This window comes from Odontesthes bonariensis, chromosome 12 (assembly GCF_027942865.1).
Source record: "Odontesthes bonariensis isolate fOdoBon6 chromosome 12, fOdoBon6.hap1, whole genome shotgun sequence".
Taxonomy (NCBI): domain Eukaryota; kingdom Metazoa; phylum Chordata; class Actinopteri; order Atheriniformes; family Atherinopsidae; genus Odontesthes; species Odontesthes bonariensis.
In genome coordinates, this window is record NC_134517.1 from 29164864 (window position 1) to 29185894 (window position 21031).

Sequence of the window (21031 nt, forward strand, 5' to 3'; positions counted from 1 at the left end):
AATTTTCACCAATTAATTAAAGTAAGATGCATTTAACCCAAACAATCAGCCAAGAATGAACCAAATCGAGTTAACTTTTTCCAGGATGTATGGAGTTAAGGTCTCTCTGGAAACAGACAAGTACAAAGGAAATGACTTCCTGAGCTCATCAGAAAAATGTCGGCCTACAAATAAGAAGGAAGCAGAACAAGAAAAACATTGCGAATAAGAACATACCAATGATTTACACCATTGGTGTAAACCAATCAGACCAGCCAACATGAGCAAAGATGGACCAACCAACCGGTCCCATCATAGACTGTTCTTAATGCAGGTAAACGCCACGAAGAAGCACGTACGCATGTGAACAACATAACCACAATCCAGCACAAACATGAAAGTAGCAGCTACAAGCCACCTTTGCACCTTAAAGGTGTGAAATCTTTAAAGCTGCCGTCGGCAGGTTTTCAAAATTCCGAGTCTAAAGTCGGAAAGTTCGAACTGATTCAACTTTCAGATCCCTCCCCCTCTGTGGACGAGGTTGTGCACGTGAGTTCACACCAGTGTGCGCGCACACAAGCTGGGGGCAGACTCACGCTCAGCATGGAAGGCGTGGTTGGTGACTGTTCTGCTCAGATAATAGATCAATAATAAACCTAACGTGATTGGTTAAAAACAGCCGGGAGTGCTCGATTTTTGCAAGCACGATTACAGGCTTTAGAGCAGGGGTCTTCAACGTTTTTCAGGCCAGGGACCCCCAAACTGATGGAGAGTTGGAGCAGGGACCCCCCTACTATTTACATGGCATACAATTGTGTTTTATATTTAAAGGGGCCTAGTGCCGTGTATAAACATAGCTACTCTGTTATTGTACATTCAATACTAAGCTATTCAAATAATACACAGGTTAATATATTCATGTTTTTATTTTAAACATGTGCAAGGTACAGGGTGGCCGTGCCACTGCCATTTATAAACAAACATCTTGCATACAACACTGAGCTATTCAAATAATCAACAGATTTTAACTTTAAACATGCATGTAGATGGGACAAAGCATCTGTGGATGGCACACGTTTGCACACAATTTGAGAAAAAACTGTTTGAAATAAAAAAAAAATAATAAAAAAATAAATGTTAAAAATCGTCTAATCAACCTAAGATTTTGCGACCCCCCTGCAGTACCTCCGCGGACCCCCTGGGGGTCTTGGACCCCCTGTTGAAGACCTCTGCTTCAGAGGGAGCTACAGATTTTGGGATTTTTCCTAAACAGCCTATTTAATAATCTACTTCCAGAATCCCATGACAGTTCAGGTAATATGACTAAAAAAAAAAGTTGCCGACGGCAGCTTTAAAGGGATAGTTCGGGATATTTGACATGGATCTGTATGGCATCACCATAACCAGTGTCGTGCATTCAAACTGACTTACCCCCGACAGTGTCCTGTGAGCCGAGTTTTTGTCCAGTGTTGGTCAAGGCGAAAGTAGTCCGGCTTGTTTGCTGGGGTCAAGAAATTAGCGCGTTTTTCTTCCCAAAATAGTACGTGTGCTAAAGAGTGATTTATTTCATCACAAAAACCGAAGCCGGCAAAAGTCATTCCTCGTTATCACTTGGGCCCTATACTGTCTCATTGTGTATCAGTGCGCACGTCATTCTGACCGCGAGCTGTGCGCACGAGTCTTTCTGTTCTTTGGCAGTGCTCAACACTGTCTTACTCTGCAGACAACTGGCCATCGGGTCCAGCTGGTCTGGGACGCCTCTTCCAGTTGATCTTGGGAACATGGAAAAAAGTTCTCAAGACGCCTGCATTCAGGAGTGCAGGGAAGTCACCGTTATTTGTGATGCAGGCAGCAGCTGTCCCGCTGCCGCCGACATCCTCATCTATTGAAAGGTTTTGTATCTGGGGCATAACTAAATCCCACTCGTGGCAGCAGTAACATTCCACCTCTGTCTGCATTACTTCGCACTTCAAACAAGTGCACCAGGATTTGTCGGCCACCCTGGGTATCGCAGCTCCAGCAGTGGCTCCAGCTTCTGTTTCCATCACTTCTCTGTCCACCCTCTCTCTTTCTGCCCGATCTAAGTCCATTTGGCAAACTTCCTCCTCAGTATAAACGGGTTCATGAAGATACCCCCTTGGCTCTGAACGGAAGTCAATATGTTCCTCGTCGCTCTCGTTGTCAGACATCTTCCCGAGCAGTAAACAAAGTGAACTCGTGCGCACAGCTCGCGGTCAGAATGACGTGCGCACTGATACACAATGAGAGACAGTATAGGGCCCAAGTGATAACGAGGAGTGACTTTTGCCGGCTTCGGTTTTTGTGATGAAATAAATCACTCTTTAGCACACGTACTGTTTTGGGAAGAAAAACGCGCTAATTTCTTGACCCCAGCAAACAAGCCGCACTACTTTCGCCTTGACCAACACTGGACAAAAACTCGGCTCACAGGACACTGTCGGGGGTAAGTCAGTTTGAATGCACGACACTGGTTATGGTGATGCCATACAGATCCATGTCAAATATCCCGAACTATCCCTTTAAGGATTCCATTCTGAAAACAAAAATCTAATTTCAGCTCAAGTTTTTGGACTAGTTGCTGTCTGAATATGAGGCACAAAATATAAAGAATCATCAATTGTAATCAGAAAATATTTATTAGATACAGCCTCGATAACAAAGCCCTGAGAAGTGCTGATAAATGGAATATTCAATGACCAACATTTCCAATTGAAAATGCAAAAACTTGAGCAACATGAACTGATATTAGGGCTGTACGATTCAGGCTTAAATATTAAATTATTATATATAAAATTATTGGCAATCTGTTGGTTTCCTTAGCTAAGAAATCGTTTTTTAATTGGTTTTGTATGTATAAATTCAACTAATTTTGAATTAAATTAATTGGATTTGATTGAATTATGTTTACAATGAACTGGACTGTATCATTGCGGTGCCTTGAGAGGACATTTGCTGGGATTTGGCGCTATATAAATAAACAGTGTTCATACGGCTGGCTCTGCAGATTTAAGAATTTCTTAAAATTAATTTTTTTACCATTTCACAACATTAAACTATTTGGCGAGTTTCATGGCATAAATCACGCTTCAGAAGAAGCTGACAAGACTTTCTCTCTCTGGTGGATATTTGTAGAGAAAACCTTTTGCTGCACTGTATGTGGTCAGGTGGCGCGTTTTTAACGCAACACCTTAGTTAGCTGTTGAATCATCCGCGCCTGTATGACAGAGTAGGTGGTGTTCTTTTTGGTTTTTTAGTGAGTGGAAACGTCACGTAGGGTTTAGTGGCGCACTGTGAAATACCAGAGGAGGGAAAACCCAGCAGCTCATAACTTCAGTGCAACAACTACAAGGCTCCACATCCAACTTGGTAAGTAAAAAAAAACTACATTACACTTTGAGTCTGCTTTTTCCAATAGCTGCTCGTTTATGAGAACTGTATGCATCAGTTCATGGTGAGTTAACTATGTTCAGCATGGTGAAATTAAAGAGGAATGCATGGTAAAACATCTGAATCTCTATCACACTTTAAGGAGAGGACTGCTTTGATTATGGACCATTCAGGAGTGAAACTAAAAGGCTTACTCAGTAAAATTACAATCAAGTAAGAATAGTTTCATTGCCATTTAGCCAAGAATGGGTCAAAATGAGAAAATTTTTGGACATTTATGTGTCGGGCAGCGATCAGCCATAACATTATGATTCAGCTGTTATTGATTAGTAGGGGTGGGACGATATGCTTTGGTCACGATTCGATTGCATCACAATTCTTGATAATTGCGATTCTATAAGTATTGTGATTTGATATAAATCAGTAATTGCAATTTTCTTCCTCCTTAAAAAACAAACAAGTTGAATCATACACTTCTAGAATGAATGTTGTTCCCATAAGCAATGCACATCAGTCTGTGTCAGTCATTCCATTTTATTTTTTCATTTAGTCATTTATCATTATCATTAGTTAGTAGTAGTATTTTTACAAGAATTGGTATTATTATTGTTGTTGTTAATATACAATCATTGTGAATATTTATATATTTTTTGAGCTACTTGACTAATTTGAATTTCCCCCATTGGGGGATGAATAAAGTATTTTTCCATTCTATTCTATTCCAGCAGCTGACATTTATTTCAATTCGAGACAAAAAGAGGTACTTAACATGTACAGCATTTTTTACAGTTACAAAATTAATTGAAATGTCCACACAGCACAAATGTGGGCTAGTCTTAACATAACTTAATGTAATGAATTAATGAAGTTTTTCTGGATACGGATATGACGTAATATAATTGATTCAGGGGAGGAAAATCGATTTTTAAAATCATCCCATAAAAATAAAAAAAATATATAAAAATCGCGATATGTCCATGAATCGATTTTTTTCACCCACCCCTATTGATTAGGTCCCCCTCATGCTGCCAAAAGAGCTTTAACCCGTCAGGATGTGGACAAAGAACATCTGAGGGTGTCTTGAAGAGTATTAAAATAATGTATTAGAAAAATATGTTTTGGGACGTGTTGGTTGTGAGGTGGAGTCTTTGTAGATTGGGCTGGCTTCCCGCAGATATTGTAAGTTAAATGCTGTTGTCATGTGGGGTCTGTGAATGGTCTGGATTCCAGCATATCTCACTGTAACGTGGCGTTACTCATTCCACCCGTCAGTAGTCGTTTTCAAACGTAAACCTCTGAGATGTTCTGGAGAACGTGTGAACTATTTGGTCTAGACTTTTTCCCCCCATTGATGCCGTTACACAATCAGCTGGAGACAGGCCCTCTATATCAGAGATTTCTCATCAGTTTTTGCATCAAAATCAATATCGCATTCATATTTATTTATTTGATTAGGACAATGCATATTAATCAACTTATCAGCAGAGCATCAATGTAAATATGCCAGAATTAGCACAGTTGCTAAATTTCATCCGTTGTCCCAAGGCAGGTTTCATAAAAAAAAAATAAAAAAAAACATACAGACAATACACCATGACAAATGGATATAACATGCAGAAATCTGACATAAAAAATTTAAAAAACAAACACTAATTCACATCAAAGTTAAGAGTTCATACACAAAATGGAAAAGATGGAGGGGTTGACCATGAGCGCAGGTCTGGGACGTTTTCAACCACTGTTTAAGGGTCTTTTTAAAGTTGTCACACTTTCTAACATGAGTTGGCAGTGTGTTCCAAGACTGTGTTCCTCTGATGGACACCACCATTTGGCCAAATTTAGTCCTGCGCCACTGTACATCACAGTCTCCTCTAGTCTGTGCTCTGGTGTTTGATCTCGAGGATTTTGTCTTTATGAAATCCTGTAATGGTGGAGGTGCTAATTCTTTTAAAAACCTTAAAAAGGAGACAGACATCCAAAAACAACTGATAGCTATCAAGCTCCATGATTTTATACTTTAAATGTATATAAATGTATCCACAACAGCGAGGACAAAACAGGTCCACAAGACGAGTATGAAGCAGTGACACGTTTCCCGCTGCGTTCACAAACACTCACCTGATGATCTCCCAGGCATTTTATAAGGAAGTATAAGAAGTCCAGAATGAATGCTGCAGATATTTCCAGATTACGTTTAAATTCAGCAGAATGAGCCGATTTTCCCCAGGATATAACGTAAATACCTGAGTACATTCACACCACAGGGCTGAAAAACCTGAAACCGAAACTTCGAGGATGATTAACAATGTCTCACACTGACGTGCCAACAGGGAGAAAGCTCCAGGCTGACCTTTTGTGTATAAAAGCCAAGTGGTGGAACTTCCTGGGACTTTTAATGGGAGTGTTTCTGCCCCGACTTCCTTGTGTCAGCTGTGAAAACGGCATCTCTCACTTCCCTTAAGTTAGGGAAGTTGTCTGAATGATCTGTCAGAAAATGTGTCAAGAAAACTTAGTTATTGCGGAGAGGCGGTTTGGCCGAGAACATGAGCACGAAAGGGACTTTAATGAAATGTAACCTCTTCACTCCTGCAGGCGAGAGCGATGGCAGCCTCAGATTGGGTCTCCTTGCTGACTGCACTGCTGTTTCTAACGTCAGCTGCCCCACAAGGTGAGTACTGACCAAGAAAAGCTTCTGTTCTGGAAATCATTTCTGTCCACGAAATCATTTCTGTCCACAAGCTCCGGCGACAAAGAGCAGCTTCAAGGGAAAAGAAGAATTGCTGAGTTGGCGATTGGCAGTAAATGCTGACTTATAGAAGTTTGAGCGTTCTCAGCTTCTGTCTTCCTCCAGTCAAACTATAAACTCGACCGTCCACGGGTTGGAAAAGACGTTTTTTAAACCAATGCAGGGCAAAGAGGAGGATTACTCAAAAGGTGAATGTTAAAGCCACAAAGATTAAAAAGATAGATTTGCAATATGTGAAGGAGACGTAATCTTATCTTATTTGTTAACTGACAAACTGAAACTGGAAGCACGTTTGTTTTTGCTGCTCAAACCAGTTTCACGGGTACAGGAGAAACCTGCTCACGCTCCAAATACTGTTTTCAAATTAAGCGAGGAGGGGATACGTAGCGCCAAAATACATCCTAAATACATCTAACTTAGGAGAGAAACATAAATAAACAATCAGGACATAACCAAGAGCAAAACTAGGTTGACCCAACCCGAGATAAACAAGACAAAATGTTAAGACTGTGTAGTTATTTCGCAAAAAACTATGCCAAAATCCAGAAGTATAGTGTAGAAAGTTAAGTGCATCCCGTGACTCAACAGCTTGTAGCTGCAATAACTTAAATTACTCCTTTTGAGACATTTGTGTGGGGGAAATTTGCCCACTCACAGTTGCATCAACGCAGCCTTTCACTGATGTCTGATGTTTCTGTTAACACAACATTTCAATACAGCATCTACCTTCCATCATCATAATTAGGCCATTTGATCTCCCACACACACTTTCCAAAAGGAAACGCCACCTTTCTCTCTCCCCCCCCCCCCTCCTCAGCTTTAACCACATTGCAAAGATGAAGACTGAGGCAAAAAGAAGGTTACTTGCATTGCACCCGTCGTTGGTCTAAAATTGTTGTTAGATCAGTGGGTCCCCCCCCATCCCCCACTCTTCCTGCCTTGCTCATTAAACAGGTCAAACAGCAAACATTTACAGTCAGACTTTTGATGTTTGGGTCTCCAGGAAGCCTGTTAAGTCACGAAACGATGCTAAAGACGGAAAAAGATTCATTTAGAGCAGAGACGCTAGTCAACTGCACGTTAGAGGAAGAGTTTTCTATGCGTTTCACAGTAAGAGAAATTTATGAAACTAAAATTTTAAGGTAAATTTATGGTACAATTTTATGGTACTTCCACTGAAAGTGAGAAACATTTTATCAACTTTCCTTGTATAAGTCATGAAATATATGTGGTTCTGAAATAACCATGAGTAGAATGAAGCCTTACGCTATTGAAATCACCTTTTTTTAATCTATCACGTACAGATATGTGCAGGTAGGGGAGGTGATGGCTGGAAAAATGGTTGAAGAAGAAAATAAAGGCTAACAATTCAGTTTGGTTGCTTATTTTTAGCTCAGATTGACTCAGCTGTTTTACTAATGGCGACAAATGATGTAATGAAACTCTTTTATCTGAGTGCAGTACGTGCTTTTACAGAATAGATCCATATCTGTGATAGTAAGCACTAAACAGGGCTCCTCCTGACTGATAAAGGAACTTGTGTACGTGACATTAAATATTGTGCAATTCAGGAAAAATAAGACCGAGAAGCCAGGCCACAATACCACAAATGTAAATCCAAACCAGGTATCTGTCACGAAGCACATAAAAATGTCAACATTATTAAAAATAAAGATTTAAAGTCTTACCCAAGTCTGCCTGAAGGCCACAGCTGGCTGCTCTTAGCTGTGGGCTATGCAACCAGTCTACTCTTTAATAAAATACTGTTTGTCTTCAGGAGACAGAGACGTCTAAATGTTTAGTGCAAAGAATATTAAGAAAGCAACAATGCATGAATGAAGAGGACGCTTCATCAATATGCAGCACCTGTCTGAAATTACAGGATTTACTCACTAAATTCAAGACTTTGCAACTTCCTTTATGCACAGCAGTGTCTTCCTTGCATGACCTATAATATATTTTTAATTTTTGGTAACAAAAAACAGCTAATTAGGGGGGGAAGGTGAGGAAAAAAAGCCCAAAATATACTTCAACTTCATGCAATTTTGCACGTAGAAATGGTGCACGATAAAGCTTGATCTTAATGCATGACAAAAATAACAATTTATTTTAAAACTCAGTAGTGTTAACACCGATGGGAGTCATACCCGCATAGCCCTGCCCGGTGATTGCCAGCAAACAATACAAATAAACAGGTGTTAGCAGTAACGTACCTTGTTCTTTTCCATCCACTTTGCACAGGCTTCCATCTTCTTACTAAAACCCACGGCCCATCTTGGCTTGACATGGTTTTCTTTCAGCAGCTCCCTTCAAACTTTACAGTAACTGTTCATGAGTCCATTGTTGAAGCAGTTAGTTTGCTAGCAAAACTCCAGCTTTAGCCCAACGGGCGTCGGTTATTTCCAACCGCCAGGAACATCTGAAAACAACGTCTTTAAGCATTATTTTCGGTGTTTTTACTGTCTTTTACTGTGTTTTTTTTTTTTGGTCTTCTTTTCATTAATCACTCATGTTCACTGCCGTACCTAGCTTTTTCCTACCAACTCAATTAACTTGTAAAGCCACCATTAGCCCGCCAACTGAAATTACACAGACATGTGAGAGGCCCCTGAGGGCGGCCCCTTACCAATCAACTAAATTTTTACACTGCAAGTCACCCACACCCAAGTATTTTCAACTTGTGCGGTAAATGCTCCCAGATATTGATGAACATATTTATTCAGTGTTTTGCCCAAGAAGCTGTAGAGTGGGGAAACTAATGATTACCGACTTTTCAATAGATAAACACCATAAATTAAGCCTCAGCCACCTCGGCTGCTTTGCACATGAATTCTTCTCACTTTATGGTCATTAGGAGTCCTGTTTGTTGCACTAATTAGGCGGTTTATCTCTGTTTGTGTTTGTTTTGTGACCCAGTTTTTGTGGTTTTGCACCTGGGCTTGTCCTACATTTCGTGCCCTCTTTTGGAGCTTTTCTGTCTTGTATTCATCTTGCGTCTCCCTATGACTTGTGCATAATGTTTGTGATTTTGCATCTCTTTCAGGCCATTTTTTTAAATATAATTTTTGTCACTTTTCTCAATTTTGGCCGCATCTCTTTGAAGCTATTTACTAAATTTTTTAGGTCTTTTTGTATCATGTTGCTAATTTTGGTTAATATAATTTTGGTCATTTTTCTCAGAGTTTGGTCATTTAACATCTCTTCATCGCCATTCTGAGACACTTTGAGGTCATTTTGTGTCATACTGGCTGTTTTGTGTTAGTTTTTGCTCATCTCTGCTCATTTTACATCTTGCAGTGTTTTTTTGTGTGTGTGAATTCTGTCATTTCTGCATAGTTCTTTAGTTTTTCTTCAATTTTGCATCCTTTTGTAGTATTTGTGAGATCACTTTGTTTCCAAATACTACAATTACTATAAACTGTAAACAATTAACCCCACCAAAATACAAAAATAGCTATTCAAGGCCATGATTCTATCTGTTTCTATCTTTTTTTTAAAACAAAAATTTGCATTCTCTGTATTTTGCCCATCATAAATTAATGCACCGTTACATGAATGTAAAATTAAAAGCCTGAGGATGCAGCATTCATATACAACAGATCTCATAAACATCTGATTATTCAGTTCAACTGAAAGTACTATAAGTGTATTATACTGCTTTGTTAATCAGACTATACCCCTGTTACCCAGCAATAAATGCCCTCTGCACTTCCTCCCCAGACCACAGAGGGGAGACAGACACCTACTATGTGAGTGCCGGCCACTTGTTTCTGCTGAGATGCCACTCTGCTGACGATCACGCCAAAGTGTTGTGGAGCAAAGCGGACGCAGGCCTGCCCGCTGGATTAGAAGTCAGAGACGGGTTGTTGTGGTTTCTTCCTGTGCAGATGTCGCATGATGGAACCTATACCTGTGAGAAAAGGTAGAAAAACAACACTGCACATAATCCTCTAAAATGCTCTCAAAGTAAAGTTTAAATAAACTCCTTTCAAACACGACTTCATTTTGAACAGCTTTGTTGTGCTTGACAGTTTTCATAGGGATGTACTTTGTGTATTTCAAGCCCCACAAACTTGAGCACTGCCCGCTTTAGAGGAATTTTTTTCCAAAGAGATGACCAAACTGTTGATATGAGCCAGTTTCAGCCCAGCTTTACGGCCTCACATCTGACTCTAGAACACTTTGGTATCCAGAGGAGTTCATGGTGGACTCAGTGACTGCGAGGTGCCCAGGTCCTGTGGCTGCACAACCAGCCCAGATCATCAGCCCTCCACCACCGTGCTTGACAGCTGGTGTGAGGTGTTTGTGCTGATATGCTGTGTTTGGTTTCCTCCAAACGTGCTGCTGTGCATTATGAGCAAACATCTCCACTTTGGTCTGGTCTGTCCAGAGGACATTGTTCCAGAAGTCTTGTGGTTTGTTCAGATGCAGCTTTGCAAACCTAAGCTGTGCTGCCATGTTCTTTTTAGAAAGAAGAGGCTTTCTCCTGCAGCCCTTCCAAACATGCCATACTTTTTCAGTCTGTTTCTAACTGTGCTGTCATGACCTTTAAAGCAATACTATGTAACATTTCTACCTTAAAATAACAGTTTGAAAAAAATTGTGCGGCTAGAATGAGTTTTAATATTACGATTGGCCTGTCTCCTATGCCCTTCGGGGGTCTGAGTTGGAATAACTGCGCTCTGTAACTTTGCTGGACCGGCCTGGGAGCTGAGCAGAAGTACTTCGACTTGCTTTCTGGCACACCTACCGCAAAAACAAATAGACCCCTCTCACGCTCCCAGGTATAAGGCTAAGCTAGCGCAACATTGTCAGTACGATCATCATGGCAGAGGCACCTAAGAAACAGAAGAAGACGTTGACTGATGAAGCAAGGAAGAGAAAGAGAGAGGCCGACAGTGTCGTAACCGTACATTACCTCCAAGCCTGTAGGGGGAGCTCCATAATTGGCTTTTTGAGAAGTTACATAGTATTGCTTTAACCTTTAACATGCTGACTGAGGCCTGTAGAGTCTGAGATGTTGCTCTTGGGTTGTTTTTTTACAACTGCAAGTCTGAACTTGGGGTCAGCTGGCTGGGAAATCTACTGCTGGGAACATTAGCAAACGTCTGTAATGTTTCCCGCGTGTACATATTAATTCTTCCTGTAGAATAATGGACTCAAGATGGTTTTGAATCATTGTTTTCAGTTTATTTATCTTCATCTTTTCAGGGATGAGACTGGAGAAGTACGGATGACGTTTAGGGTATCAGTGTCAAGTGGAGCGTGTCCCGATGCACCTGAGACCATTTCCATCACGAAAGGAACCAGCAGAGGTCTTCCATGCAAACAGACAGAAATCTTCAGACTAAATACCACAAGGAACGTACGATGGATGAAGGTATTTACATTCACATGTTTTCACTGCATTTATGTGCCTTTTCTTCCCACTTTACTTTATTCCCACTTCAGAAAGCATAGCTTATCTCTAAAAATGTACTGCTCTGATGGGATTGTTGTCAAACAAACAACAGAAAAGCAGTGCAGTGGCTCTTGTTGTGAGTTACACAATCAGTATAAGGAAGTGGGCGGTATGATTGTGTGATAGGGTTTAAAAAGAGGACACAGTCCTTATACCCAGGTAAGTTTTAATTGTTTGTTTCCAGGAGTAAAAATACTACTGTACTACTAAAAATAGTTTTGCTTTTTTTGTTGTTTTTAAATGCAACACTGCCCCCTCGTGTTCAAAGCACGAATAACGTGCAAATCTTGAGTCAGTGTTGCTTCCAAAAATCAAGAAGCAATGCAAAAAACAACCATTCACAGGAAAAAATATATCAACAAATACTTCAACTTAGCACACAAACTGCAAGTAAGGGTTAAAATATACTGTTACTGATGATTATTAAAGACTGAATGATCAATATCATGTTGATAATGCAGATATGATGTGTTGAACCAGACATGGAGAAGCTGCATTCAGCTTCTATGCTCCACATGTCTGGAACAAACTCCCAGAAAGCCTCAGATCAGCTGAAAGCCTCAGTGTGTTTAAGTCCAGGCTGAAGACACACCTATTTTCAGCTGCGTTTGAATAAAACTCCAAATCTGAAGCTTGAGTTTCAAAACTTAATCACATTTTAACTACTGATTTTATCTTATTTCTTTCTTTTTTGTTTAAAATTTAAATCGTGCTTTTTATTTCTACTGTTTTAATGTATCTGTAAAGCACTTTGAATCACCTATACAAATAAACTTGCCTTCATTTGAGCTGATAAAACCATCTTTAACAATTCCTTATTTCCTATTTTCAGACTTATTCCACAGAAAAAAAGACAAACATGAATTATACTGTAACTATTTTTTCTTCAAAGTTTTCCGTTTATCCTAATATATATATTATCGTGATAGCTATTGGCAACAATAATCGTGCACTGAAAATAAGTCATTAGCTTGACTTTAGCTTAGCATACACCAACTCTAAACCTTTTGTTTAATTGAGCCTATTTCAGTGTTTCCTGCTTTTAAATCTTATTTATTTACTCTGCTTTAAAAACCCGTTGCTTGGTTTGTGTTAAGTTTTTGAACGGTGACTCATCACGCTGTGAAAAGTACAGTATTCAGACTGTGTGTCTGCATGTAGGACTGCCTGCCAGTGCAACGTGAAAAAGAGCCGATCTTGGATGAAAAAGGCTTCCTGAGGCTCCCGGAAGCCTCGGAGACGGATGCTGGGAAATACACCTGCCTGATCGATGTCAGCTTGGACGGCAGGAACTACACCGCAGCACGCAGCGTCCACCTGACGATTAACGACGGTACGTGCTGTAGTTCCCTGAACTGTCATCAGATTCAGTTTCACATCTGAAACAATCTGAGGCCACTGATATTGTTGATAAATGAGCAGCATCCACTCCTACGTTGTGTTTTCTGCTCTGTTAAACTCTTTATGTGTTTCTAGATGATCCAGAACTTTTTACAGAGCTCCAAATGGTGAGCCCACAGCAGGACGTGATCAAAGTCCATGTGGGTAAGTAACACAGCACAGATAACCCCTGTTATAGTGACCTGTCTTTATTTATTTGGCTTTCCTGTTCCAAGTCTGTCCGTATTATTTACCCTAGTTTAAAGGGATAGTTCGCCTCTTTTGACATGAAGCTGTATGAAACCCATATTAGCAATATCATTTATTAAATCTGACTTACCACCTGCTGCGTCCTGTGAGCCGAGTTCCAGCCTCGTTTTGGTGTTGACGAAGGTAGTCCGGCTAGTTGGCTGGGGTTTAAAAAATAAAGCGTTTTGCTTCTCAAAACAATATGCGTTCAAAAGAGTAATACATTTGCATCACAAAATCGTTCTCCAGGAAAAAGTCAGACCTCACAATCTCTTGGCACTATTTTCTCTCCCTTCGTATCACTGCCTGCTGCCGCCTGCCGACAGCCGCGCCTGTTACGGTGTTTGCTGCTCGGAAGCAGGGGACTGCTCGGTCTGCACTTCGGTCTGCACGGTCTACACAGCAGGCAGTGATACGAAGGGAGAGAAAATAGGGCCAAGTGATTGTGAGGTCTGACTTTTTCTGGATGGACGATTTTGTGATGCAAATGTATTACTCTTTTGAACGCATATTGTTTTGAGAAGCAAGACGCTTTATTTTTTAAGCCCCAGCCAACTAGCCGGACTACCTTCATCAACGCCAAAACGAGGCTGGAACTCGGCTCACAGGACGCAGCAGGGGGTAAGAAAATGTTCATAAATGATGTTGCTAATATGGGATGTCATACAGCTTCATGTCAAAAGAGGCGAACTAGCCCTTTAATTCAGTCAGTGCTCAGTAGTTGCACAGATTTATATTCCACCTCGATGTCATTCATGGAAATTGCCTCTATCTCGGAATTCTGTGCGTTTCCTTTTTGCTGCTGTGATCAAAGCTCAGTTTAACCTTAAATCTCTCAAATGATTGAGGATTTTAATGAAATGCTTGTCCGGAAAAATTCTGATCTTTGCTGGCCAATGTGCCATTGACAGCGGCTTTGTCCCTCTTTCTCATCGATGAGCAGGCAGGAGAGCGGAGCTGCAGTGTTTAGCCTACACAGGCTACAGAGAGGATCCAGAGGTTTTAATGTACTGGACTGTCGACTCCGATTTCCTTGAAAATTACGAGGAGCTCAATGAGACCTGGAAATTGTGAGTATCTTCTTGACGTCGTGCTGTTGTTGTGAGGCAGATGGGGCTGTAAACAAAACAAGATAAACAGACACTGGAGGACAATGATTGATGGATTTTTTTTCTGTCTTTTAGCACTCACGATGGAAGCAAGGTGTTCGGTCTCTCCACTCTGTCCATCTCCAGAGTTCTTCCGCAGTTCCTCAATGTCCCCATTGAATGCCACATCAGCAGCCCAGTTGAAGAGAAGATCGGCGTGGCCTGGCTGCAGGAAGGTATTATCGTCTTTGGTTTAAAATGCAGAAATGTTTGGAAGTCTCACCACAATGCTTGTTTACTCCTGATTTATTTATCCTAGGGCTGGGCGAGTTAACTCGTTAATTATTCAACGCTGGTAAATATTTTATCACGGATTAGCGCAGGTTTTATTATTTATTCTATTATTGTAAAAGTCTGTTGCTCACAGGCTTTATTTTGTAAAAGTCTGTTGCTGTCTGCTGTGGAACTGGAACAGAAAGTAATCGGCGAATCCACCAAACCTGGAGAAGGGTACGGAACTTTTACTCGGCCATTTTCATTTTAAAGTTCTTCCAGACGGCGGAGTCGACAGAACCAAAGTCATCTGTAAACACAGCCAAGTTGAATTGTCTTCTCACCGTAGTAGTTCCAGTCTAAAATATCACTTACAGGCAAAACACACAACTGATAGCAGCAAGTCATTCAAGGAAACAGACAGTGGAGCGAGGCTTCTACATAAAAACTACAGAAAGATGCTGATGTTAAAAGTGTGTTTGCACAACAAATGTTATGGCTCTTTCATTCATATGGCAGCACATTTAAAATAAAACTAAATGCTAAAAGCTATACGCTACTTTTGAATTAAAGGTGGGGTCTGAGATCTTGGAAAAACGGTTGCTGCAAGCTATATTTTTGAAAATACACAACCTTGCCTCTCCCTTCAGCCCACCCCTCGAAACCACGCCTTCAAAACACATGAACGAGTCACAAGTCTGTGAACGCGCAGGGGTGAGGGGTGAGGGGGGCTGATGGTTGATTGGCGTGTCAGAATCCAATAGAAGTAACTCTGATCATTACTTCTATTGGTCAGACATTTCCTCTTGCTACACCCTCTACAATGGACTAAAAGATTTAGTTTTTTTTCCAAACATTCTATTTTAGTGGGTGCAATGGGGTCGTGAGGAGGTTTTTCAGACAATATGATAAAAAATGCTCCAGAAAACATCACAGACCCCACCTTTAATTTTGGGATTTTGCGTACAAATGCGATTAATCAGGGAAATCATGAGATTAATTAGATTAAACATTTTAATCGTTGCCCAGCCCTAATTGATACGCATGCTAAGATGGAGGTTTGATGGTTTGCATTTGTCTGCTTCCTCTCCTCAGCGGACTACAGTGCTCTCTACATCAATTGGTTTCCCTGCCTCTTTGTCTTCATGGCTATCGTGTTGATAGCTGGTTCCTTTTTCTTCTTCAAGATCGACCTGATTTTAGCTCACAGGAAACTGATGACATATATTTCCAAACAACAAAGTGAGTGTTTTTTTTTTTTTCATTTGAACTTGTATTTCTCTGTGCAGTTATCATAACACTAGGTGCTTTATTTGCTCTGATTCTGTTTTCTCAGCAGCTTCAGATGGAAAGTCTTACGATGCCTACGTGAGCATCCTCCAATCTGAGACTCTGAGTCTGGATAAGGCGGCGACCTTTGCCCTGCAGATCCTGCCTGAGGAGCTGGAGCAAAAACATGGCTATTCCCTGTACATCAGAGGACGGGATGACTGTCCAGGAGAAGGTCAGGAACAGGCACAAATCATGGTTAAAGCTATGTGTAATAAAGGGAGAAAAAAAGGACAGTAGGAAAGATCAAATAAATGCAACTATTTCTCCAATCCTTAATTAAGTTAAATAGCAGGAAGGGCTTTGAGATATAACGTTTTCTGAGATATTTTCTGTGTTGTTGTTATGATTGTATTTTTATTTTTGTAGTTTTGATCCTCAGAGCGGCCGTACCGAAAGGCCTAAAAGGCCTAAAGGGTGAAATATCTGCAGTTTAATTACTGCAGATAAAAGTGTAGGAGCTATTTGTTATTTTGTAATATTTGGCTCACTTATTATTTAGTTATCTTTTGGGGATTAGTATTGTTTGAGTTAATTTGGGTATTTAATTATGCTTTTATTTTGAAAGCACTGGTTAGCTGGGGCGCACTGGGAGAGTTTACTTAGATGGGCAGGCACCCACAGGTGAGCAGGCACCTGGGAGGGCTAATGTTTTTTACCAGGGCAAGAGAGGCGGCAAAGGCCCTTTGTTCTTTGTTCGTTTGCTTGGTTGGAGCAATAAACCTAAAGAAACCTAATTTTTTGCCTGGACAATGGACTCATTTTTCCTGCGTAAATTCACTCCCTAGGTGTCTCAGTGGCCGTTTGATTTGATTTAGTTTATTATGGTTTGGACATTTTTTAGTTTTGATTATTGACACTAAGGACGAATAGCCATTACAAAAAGAAAGTTATAAAGTTTACTGATTAGAAATAGTCTTTCACAGTTTTGTGAACTTGAAACAAATGGCTCCCAGGAAAAGTTCACTCAAAATTTATGTTGTGCTTTCCAAACAGGTTTGCGTTTCACCTCCTTACTGACAAGTATTTTTGTTTCTCGTCTTTAACCTCTTACAGCTACGCATGATGCCATTACTGCTACAGTGGATCGGTGTCGCAAACTGATAATCATCTTGTCATCTAATGGGGAAACAACAGAAACGTCATATGAAAAGCAAAACCAGCTGTGTTATGAGCAGAAAGTTGGCCTTCATCACGCTTTGATGCAGAACGGTCTTGAAGTAATTCTGGTAGAAATTGGTGAGAACAGACTCTTCTTCATTTTTCATGAAGCATCTGGTTGATTTTAAAGAGACTATTTGTAAAGTGATGTCTTCCCTCATCTGCGTCAGCAACAAACATTCTGGTCCCATGAAAGTCCCGCTTCCAATTATTCAAAGACAGTTTGTTTTAGACATCCCATGCAGAGGTATTCACGGTTCAAACTTGAAAAAAAATGGGTGATCCCTAAAAATACGAGACAAGCAACACTTACAAAGGAAACTTTTGCATTTGACTTCACTTCAAGTGTCTTTTGGATACTCAACACAGATTCCAGACCCATGGCTATAGTGAATTACCCTAAGTAGAATACATTCACACATGAAATTTCCCTGAAATCAGTTATGTTCATGTGAAATGTGTGTGAAAACATAAAAACTATTTGAAAGTTATCTGCTAGCAGCAAGAAATAAAGGGAGGACGACTGCACTGTTCACAGAGCAATCATATTTGGGGAAAATATTTCAAAGAACTGTCTGAAATGTGAAGAAATAAGCCCCCTTTTCCTTCTGGCAGAGTTCAGCGGGAGAATGGATGAAACCTTCTTATCTGTCAGTTCAAGAAGCAGCTAGCCGTTAGCTTAGCTTAACCTAATGACTGGAGTCAGGTTGAAACAGTAAGGCTGGTTCTGTCAAGCTGTGCAAAATCTTTGTGCCAAAAACTTTATAACTCACATTTTATATACAACTTGTTTACAAAATCAACAAATTGATGAAAACAACAGGTTGATTTTTAAAGCTAAAGTAGCAGCTAATAGTTGCTAAGCTTAGCCCAATAACTGGAATCATGTTGAAATAGCTTGACTGGTTCTGTCACGTGGTAACTGTACCAGAATTTTTAAAGCCCACCTGTAAACACTAATTATATCACTTGTTTTAAAAATCAACAAGTTGATAAAATCACCGAGTTAATTTTTGAGTTAAAGTAGCAGCTAGCAGTCGGTTAGCTTAGCTTAACCTAAAGACTGGAGTCCGGTTGAAACAGTAAGGCTGGGTCTGTCAAGCTGTGACAAAATCTTTGTACCAAAAACTTTAAAACTCACATTTTATATACCACTTGTTTACAAAATCAACAAATTGATTAAAACAACAGGTTGATTTTTAAGCTAAAGTAGCAGCTAATAGTTGCTAAGCTTAGCCCAATAACTGGAATCATGTTGAAATAGCTTGACTGGTTCTGTCACGTGGTAACTGTACCAGAATTTTTAAAGCCCACCTGTAAACACTAATTATATCACTTGTTTTAAAAATCAACAAGTTGATAAAATCACCGAGTTAATTTTTGAGTTAAAGTAGCAGCTAGCAGTCGGTTAGCTTAGCTTAACCTAAAGACTGGAGTCCGGTTGAAACAGTAAGGCTGGGTCTGTCAAGCTGTGACAAAATCTTTGTACCAAAAACTTTAAAACTCACATTTTATATACCACTTGTTTACAAAATCAACAAATTGATTAAAACAACAGGTTGATTTTTAAGCTAAAGTAGCAGCTAATAGTTGCTAAGCTTAGCCCAATAACTGTAATCATGTTGAAATAACTTAACTGGTTCTGTCAAGTGGTAACTGTACCAGAATTTTTAAAGCCCACCTGTAAACACTAATTATATCACTTGTTTTAAAAATCAACAAGTTGATAAAATCACCGAGTTAATTTTTGAGTTAAAGTAGCAGCTAGCAGTCGGTTAGCTTAGCTTAACCTAATGTCTGGAGTCGGGTTGAAACAGCAAGGCTGGTTCTGTCACAAAATTCTTGAACCATAAAGTATAAAGACAAAATCAACAAGTTGATTTTGAGGGTTGGGGGTCAGGGCATGAGACAGGCCAGCTAGTTGCTTCCCTCTCTTTCTTGCTAGATCTCAGATTGAAGTGCCAAAATGTTACAGTACGTTTTCAGCTGCATTCTGTTGTGAGCTTGACAATAGTATTAGTCTTAATCAAAAGGTCTCACAATGCAACTTTACTTCCTGCCTTTATTGACTACCAGTGTACACTTTATATCTGATAGCTACAGTCAGTGAAATAATTAGCTGTAAATGTCAATCAAATCAAAACAGCTGCAAGAACCAGTGGCTCTTAGAATGGCTTTTAAACCAAAATCCCTGTAATAATCATTTGTCTTCGTATGATCTTCACTTTATTCTACCAGATGGTCCAGTGGATTACAAACAACTGCCGGAGTCTCTGCGCTACCTCAACAAGAAACAAGGTGCTCTGAAGTGGAAAAAATCCTTTGTTGGAACAAAAAAACTCAGCAAATTGCAGAAGAAGAAAAACTTCTGGAAGACTTTGAGGTATCACATGCCTCCTGTGCCGGCAAGAAGACTCCAGACTGTTGTCTAAACCGACAGAAAGATCTAAATTATTCTTGGGTTTTACAGATGGGATCGAACAGAGATGTTTTATTTTCATTATTTGGGCCTCTTTTCTGGAATACATTTTTTCGATTTTTGACAAGAGGAGACCTGGGGCCTCATGTACAAAGACTTGCGTGGATTTCCTACTGAAACATTGCGTACGGCCAAACCAAAATGACCTCCAACGTCGGATGTACGAATATGTGCGCACGCATTAATTCAAGCACATTTCGTTTGTACATCCCAATCAACGTGGAATTGAGCGCACATGTCGGAGCACCCAACTCCTCCCTGTCCACGCCCCTACTTAAATACGCAAAACATATTTAAATGAGCCCTGCACCTGTGACTCCGCTCTCTGCACGATCAGAAAATAAAGAAAAAAACCATGAGTAAGACGGGAAAAAAGAAAAATTACACTGAAAGTGAATTGGAAGTGCTACTGTTCGAAGTGCAGGCGCGCAAAAATGTACTCTTTGGCACGCTGTCATCCGGCATAAGCAGCAAACGCAAGAGGAGTGGGTGGGAGAGCCTGAGGCTGTTAATGCTGGGGGGTCTGAGAAGTCTCACAAGCAGAGGTGAAGAAGGGGTCCCACGTTAAGGTGGATGTGAAGCGGAGACTGGCTGCCCACCGCCGCAGTGTGGCCAAAACAGGCGGGTGGGGGGGTGACCAACCCTGTTTGAACAGAGAGTCGGCGCAACAATGGGTGACACTGCTCTCTCATGAGGTGGTGGGAGCTCATGTGGGGGACTCTGATCACCCCCAAGCTAAATACCCATGTTTTTGTGTAACTCACAACAACGTGTTCATACAGTAACGTGCAGAAGTGCACCAGGGAAAAGTCGAGGCTGATTGAGACATTTCACACTTTACGCACGGGGTTATTAACATTTGCCTACAGAGACGATCAGGGGCTTGTTAGAAAGATCTTAAACTGAAGTTTAACCAGCAAAAAACAGCAAGAAACTAACTTTAACCACCAACTAATATATATAATATAATAATGATGCTGTGAAGACGGGATAGAAATTGGGGGGCGCACATACTCAATGCGCGTCACGGGAATAATATTAGGACCATTACAAGAATGAAGTTACTCACCAAGAAGCCAGCCATCCCGCACAGTGCCACCCTGTATCTGTTCCCAACGATGCTGTTACTCAGAATGTATGAATCGTGCGTTGAACCACGGCACCTCGCCACTATGTTGGTTAATTGCATTTACGCATCACATATGATCTGTACATCGATCGAATGAAAATGTTTCCTGTTAACATACAAATTCATCATGTGATGGCGCTTTTATAGCAATGTGTGCGCAGTCGATAGCTCCGATTACAAAATCGGCTCTCGCTTCAAATTGAGCTTTAATGTTGGCCTGTTGGGAATTTGATATACGTGGCTGAGATGCGGATAATTCTGTCCCACACGGCTGGCATGGCTCGGCTGGCACAGTCCCAATCGGTTGGCCAGCTCCCTCTGGAATGCCCCGGTTGGAACCCCAGTGTGC

General features: G+C 40.6%; 1 protein-coding gene across 2 annotated transcripts; it reads left to right on the top strand.

Moving 5' to 3' along the window:
• Positions 1–3305: 3305 nt before the first annotated feature.
• On the top strand, positions 3306–20618 carry il1rl2 (interleukin 1 receptor-like 2). Of its 2 annotated transcripts, XM_075480033.1 has the most exons (12): positions 3306–3366; positions 5980–6055; positions 9854–10055; positions 11345–11513; positions 12756–12927; positions 13071–13139; positions 14167–14293; positions 14408–14547; positions 15680–15826; positions 15921–16088; positions 16970–17152; positions 19313–20618. In XM_075480033.1, the coding sequence occupies exons 2-12, from the start codon at positions 5989–5991 to the stop codon at positions 19504–19506; spliced, it is 1638 nt and encodes a 545-aa protein (XP_075336148.1). In that variant the 5' UTR covers positions 3306–3366; positions 5980–5988; the 3' UTR covers positions 19507–20618. The 2 variants fall into 2 exon arrangements, with proteins under 2 accessions (XP_075336148.1, XP_075336149.1); XM_075480034.1 differs by lacking the exon at positions 3306–3366 and having other exon boundaries at positions 5706–6055; positions 15924–16088.
• The last annotated feature ends 413 nt before the right edge of the window (positions 20619–21031 follow it).